This window comes from Cavia porcellus, unplaced genomic scaffold (genome assembly GCF_034190915.1).
Source record: "Cavia porcellus strain 051 isolate PalLab524CR breed Dunkin Hartley unplaced genomic scaffold, mCavPor4.1 scaffold_17, whole genome shotgun sequence".
NCBI classification, from domain to species: domain Eukaryota; kingdom Metazoa; phylum Chordata; class Mammalia; order Rodentia; family Caviidae; genus Cavia; species Cavia porcellus.
Window position 1 is genome coordinate 25,005,123 of NW_026947500.1, and position 5,757 is coordinate 25,010,879.

The 5,757-nt window shown below is 60.5% G+C and overlaps 1 protein-coding gene across 1 annotated transcript; it reads right to left on the minus strand.

The window, feature by feature from the left end:
* Positions 1 to 1,722: 1,722 nt before the first annotated feature.
* Positions 1,723 to 4,420, minus strand: Cd248 (CD248 molecule). Its single transcript, XM_063227562.1, has one exon. The coding sequence runs from the start codon at positions 4,386 to 4,388 to the stop codon at positions 1,899 to 1,901; it is 2,490 nt and encodes an 829-aa protein (XP_063083632.1). The 5' UTR covers positions 4,389 to 4,420; the 3' UTR covers positions 1,723 to 1,898.
* Between the last annotated feature and the right edge of the window lie 1,337 nt (positions 4,421 to 5,757).

The following is a 5,757-nucleotide window of genomic DNA, read 5'->3' on the forward strand; positions in this document are numbered from 1 at the left end:
ATCTCTAGGAATCCGAGTTGGCAGGGGGTGAAGCTTGTGGCTTTAGCGGGCGGGCTTCCCGAGCGCTCCCTAGGGGACTTTGGGCCGCTGCGGGTGGGCGTGGCTCGAAGCTCCAGGCCGCCGGGCAGGTAGGGCTCGGGTCCCGGGCCGCCTTTGGGTGGGGGGGCCTGGGAATCAGTGGGCAGGGCCTGAGACAGCTCTCTGCTTGGGCGGAGACGGGCCTCGACGCAGGCTGGGGCTGTGCCCTGGGAGGCCGTCTGTTTAGGCCCGCACGCAGCTCCGCATCTGGTGCTCATTACCGGATGACAAAGAGCCGGCTCTGGGCCCCCTTCCCCACTCCCATCCCCCTTCGACTGCAGTGCATTTAACTCCTTCCTGCCCTCGCGGTGCTCTGGATGCTCCACGCGGGTGTCCTAGGAAGGAGCTTCAGAGCTTTCCGTCCAGCTGACCTTCTCATTCCCTATGCTGAGCCTGCATCTCCTTCCCAGACTGAGGGAGGCATCAGGGCACCTCGCGATCCCCACCTCCATTTAGCAAACCTCCCTCTCCGAGGTTTTTGGAGGTTAAAGCTCAGCAGCATCTGGCGGGGGCGTCTGGTTTGAGTTAGGGGAACGTGAGAGCGGCGGCCGTGGGCGGTGCGTAGCGTTCCCCCGCCCCCTCCGCGACCTCCGGGTTCGTCCCCAGCTCCGGCCCCGCCTCTCCTGCTCCCCTGGGGCTCAGCCTCTAGGCCAAAGTGTCCTAGGGCTCCAGGTAGGAAAACAGCGTTGAGCCACCACTCCTCGCCTGCCCGGCTAGTGGCGGCGTCTCTGTCCCGTCTTAATTAAAGGTCTCGAGAGGCTGAAACCGAAAAATTATAGAGGCTGTGGGTACCGGCGCCTCCCTGGTCCAGGGTCCGCCTCCTCCCCCCAGCCGAGACGCCCTGGATGAGGGGGTTTACTCCACACGCTGCAATCTTCCTGCTGTGATTTCTAACCGGGCCTCTAACCAGATCCTGGGACTCCTCAGCCTTGAGCAGCCCTCGACCTCGCTGGAGTGTGTTTTCTGTGACCCCGCACGGAGAAGTGTGCAGTTCGCTCCTGAGACAGTAGCTCTGCTAGGGAGGCTGCCCGAGGTGATGGACCTGGCTCGCTTGACTTCACGCTTTCTTCACCTCAGCCTCCTGGGCTCTGATTTCTGCCTTCTCCCTAGAGCAAGAGGGAGTAGTGCCTCCCAGAGCACCTAAAATCCAGAGAGGGTGGCAGCATCCTTAGGTGACCTGAGTCCCAGCTCCCAACTTCTGGGCAGCCTGCCAGGATGGGAAAAGATGTTCCAAGGAAAGTTCAGAGAAACTCACCCATTAGATGCCCCCTTCGTTCCCACAGACCAACAGCCCCAGAGCCTATCTGACCCCTAAACCCCAATTTTACAGCAGGTCAGCAGAAACCCTAATCCCTAAATCCTCCCCTAATTTCAGCCCCACTTTATTAGCATTTTGATTAAAAAAAAAAAAAAAAAAGAAGAAGCACAGATATGCTAAATCTCAGATTCCTGGGCTTGCTGTGTGACCATGCCCTAGGCTCTGCCCTCTCTGGTTTCCTGCTTTCCTCAGAATCCCCGGAGTCTTACCCTCCTTTAGGGAAGGGTCTTACCTTACCTAGAAAAACCGAAAGAAGATCCATTCCGTTTTTCTTGAGTCTTCCCAGACCCTCCCCTCTGGCATCAATGAGGGTCAGGCACTTTGGCTGAGGTTGGCACCCCATTTATTTGAGAAGACCCCAGCACCCACCCCCTGAGGTCCTGGGGGGGGGCTTGGTGTGTCCTCTGTCCAGCTGGGCAGCCCCCATGGGTCCCTGGTGCAGCCTCAGCCATGTGTCCAGTCACGTCCCTTCCCCCTACCCGCAGGGGGCATCTATGCCCTGTCACACACTGGTTCTGCAGGTCTGTACCCCTGTGAAGCTGCCCCTGGGGGGCATGGGTTCTGTTTGGCCTTTACTCCCAGCATGGATGACCCAGCGATAGCAGTCAGTAATGCGCTTGTTGGGCGCATGGGGGCCACAGCGGGTGCAGTACACGATGCCCAGTGCAAGCAGGACCACCAGGAAGACACATGTTGGCACCAGGAGTGCCACCAGCAACCACCGATCATCCCTCTGACTTTGACCTGCAAGACCAGCTTCTGCCAGAGCTGTTGGAACTGCTGTGGGGACCAACTTAGAAGTGGGGCCATCTTCCCTCGGGAGTTGGGGAGCTATGAAATGGGGATGTGTAGGGCTGATGCGTGAAGTCTGGTTAACTGGGCTTTGAGGGGGCAAAGGAGTAGGGAGGGCTGGGAGCTGGGTGGCAGCAGGCACAGGGGTCTGGTGGGCAGGGGTCCCAGGTGACCCAGAGGTAGTGGGCAGAGTGGGCTGGACAGTTGGGGTAAAAGACTGCTGGGAGGCTTGGGCCCTGACACCTGTGACATCTATGAACAGAGGGGCTTGATGGGCACTTGGGGTGGTGTCCAGGGGGGCAGGGTTAGCTGGAATTTCAGACAGGTGAGTGGTAAGCTGGGTGTCAGCCCCCTGAGGATCTGGAAACCTGTGAGATAGGTGGGTAGGAAAGAACTGGGGATATTTGGCTGAGGTAATAGGGGGCTGGTGGGCAGGGGGCTGTGCTGGAGGGGCGACAGAGATAAGTTGGGGCTGGTGGGCAGAAGGCAGATGTGGATAGTTGTTTGAGATCATGGGGGGCTGGTAGTCAGGAAGCGCAGCAGGGTACATGGCAGGGATCATGGGGTGCCGATGGGCAGGGCCCAGGGATGGGTGTGTAGCAGAAATAATAGGGATCTGGTGGTCAGGAGACAGAGCAGGGTGCATGGCAGAGATCACAGGAGGTCTATGGGCAGGGCTCAGGGGTGGATGTGGGGGGATCTGGTGAGCAGAAGGCAGTGTGGGACGCAGTGCAGAGATCACAGGGACTCTGTGGGCAGGGTTCAGGGGTGGGTGTGTAGCAGAGATAACAGGAGTCTGGCGGACAGAAAGCAGTGTGGGGCGCGTGGCCGAGACTACCACAGGCTGAGTGTTGGAGATCACTGAAGAGTGGTAGGGGACCCTGGGGGCATTGGGCTGGGCTGGCCAGGTGGGCTTCAGATGGGGTCTTCTCAGCTCTCGCTCTCCTGGGAAGCTGGGTCTATAAGAAAGGCCAAAGTCTCGTGACAAGACCCCAGTGTCCTCTGTCAAGCCACCTTCAGGGCCCTCTGCTGCCTCCACATCTTCCACCACCTCCTCCACCTCCTCTGCCTTCTCTTCCTCTTCCTCCCCTTTGTCCGACTCATCTCCAAGGTCCCGGGAAGCCGGGGCACCCATAGCACCTGTGGGGATACAGTTGCTGCCATCTTCCTGGAGCTCAAGCCCCTCACTGCAATAGCACTCAAAGCCACCAGCGTAGTTGACACACATCTGCTGGCACACACCGGCAATCTGGCACTCATCTATGTCCACGCAGCGGTGTGGCTCTTCCTCTGCTGGCCGGAAGCCCAGGAGACAGTGGCAGCTGTACCCTTGTGGCCCGCCAGGCTCACAGTGATGTTCACATGGGGCCTGGGCACACGGGTCCTCACAGCTGTGCCCATCTGCTGCCAACCGGAAACCCTCAGTGCAGTGGCAAGACACCTGACCATTCATGTCCTCCATGCACTCGTGTTCACAGCCCCCGTTGTCCGGGCCACAGCTCATCCCCGGGCACAAGGGCCCCGCCTGGGACCAGCCCACACCTCCTTCAGGCTGCTTCACGCAGAGCAGAGAGGCTCCCCTGCCAAACTGGCACTGCACAGCAGCCACAGAGCCGAAGGGCAGCCACTCGAATTCTGTAGAGACCAGGTGAAAGGGCGTGGTGTAGACGGTAGGGCTGGCCTGGCCGGCCTCATCCGGCAGCGCTGGGCAGGCGCCCTCGAAGCCAAACTGGCACAGGTAACCGTCGATAGGCAGTGTGCAGGAGCCTTCATGCCAGCGGTGGGCATAACTGGCCTCCAGGGCTGCACAGCGCTGGGCCATGCAGGACCCTCCCATGGCTTGCTGGGCCCAATTGGTGAAAGCTGTGTCCTGGTCTCCCGTGGTCCATGTAAAGCCACGAAGTGGGCGCTGCAGCTGGCATTGCCGTGCCTGTCGCTGCAGTCCGATCCACAGCAGCTTGTCTTTTGGGCCGGCGCCCAGCAGGCTGTCCACACGCCGGGCCTCCTCGGGTGTTCTTGGTGTGGCCAGGTTGCCCCCCAGTTCACGGCAGGCCCGCCAGGCTTCTAGGAAGGTTCGGGATTCGGGGTAGAGAACGTAGCAGCTGTTGGGGCCACAGGTAGCATGGGGCTCAGTGGGCCAGGAGGCCTGGCCCAGTGTGGGCACTGCGGCCGCCCAGGCCAGCAGCAGGCGCAGCAGCATCACGACGCCCCCTGACTGGTCTGGCCCGGGCTTGCGGCTGCTCTTGACAGGGGGAGGGACGGGGCCTCCAGCAGGCGGGCTGGGGGCGGGCCTAGGCAGGCAGGGCTCAGGCCTTGTAAGGAGTGGGCTGGGGCCACCGCCAGCTTCTTGCTCCTGCTCCCCCAGGGCCACAGGAGCAGGAAGCAGTGGGGTTGGGGGTGCTAGGGTTGTTGGGGAGGGAGGAGGCGAAGTACTTGGGCTGCCCCAGGCCGCACAGGGCTGGAAGTCAAGGGGGCAGAAAGTGCTGCTTGCTGAGACAGGGCCCTCTGAACCCCAGCGCACTGCAATGGTGGGAGTAGGGAGCCTGGTCCTTCCAGCCAAGCTTGCAGACAGACATGTGCATGCTCCTCTCCCCACCCCTGGGCAGGGGCACACGCATGGGCCCCCTGTGTGCCTGGCTCAGTCCTCCCAGTCTAGTCCTTCCCCTCACCTGGGCCAGGTGAGCCTGCCCTGGTGCACTGCTGCCTGCCACTACACCCCTGTGGTACTCCTTCCAAGATGGTGTGGGGGTCCACAAAGCTGAACTTGGGAAGTCCCTCACATTCCTGTACAGGCCCTAAGTGGCCAGTGACCCAGGGGTGGTCACTCTTAACCCAACTGTGTTCTCTGTTCCCTAAGTCCTTTCCTCAGTCACCCCATTCCCCAGAGTGGGGCCAGCCCAAAGGGGCAGGGGGGGCAGGGGCGGAACAGGGCTGCCTTTTCTTCACCCCTGCTCAGCTGGGGACCCTGGGAACCTGGGATTAGAAGGGGAGGAGGAGCCCCCAAACAGGAAATGCCTCTCTGGGCTCCTGCTGGAGGAGGGCAGGGTCTGTGGGTTAGGGGGTTGGGCTGCTCTCAGGGGGCAGAGCTGGCTGTGAGGGCTCTGGTGCAAGGCCATGTATGGGCCCTGGACACACAGTGACACATTCACATGTGTGTGACAGGGGCTTCATGCTGTGGAGCCATCCCTACCCCCACCTCCTTCCAGCCTCACCCCAGGCCTCTGGAGAGGCAGCACACTGAGCCTGTCACCCAGAAGGTCTCAGAGAGGTGGCTGAAGGTTAGTTAACTCATGTTCACAGTTGTTTCATTTTTTTTTTTTTTTTTATGTCTGATGGATTGATTGAGATGGGGTTTTGCTGTGTGGCCCAGCTTGGCCCCAGACTCTTTGGGTCAACCAATCCTCCTGCCTCAGCCTTGCAAGTAGCTGGAACCCTAGGCATGGGACATTCTTAGTAGACATTTGAGCCAGGGCTGAGGAGGTAGAGGAGAGGTTCTCCTACTCAGGGTGCTGCCGGGGTACAGCCTCCTGTCTGCCTCTGATCTGCTATGGTCAGTAACCCTCTGTAAG

Bases quoted from the DNA above. Each gene is read 5' to 3' on its own strand.
- Cd248 (XM_063227562.1), bottom strand. From the start codon at position 4,388: ATGCTGCTGCGCCTGCTGCTGGCCTGGGCGGCCGCAGTGCCCACACTG.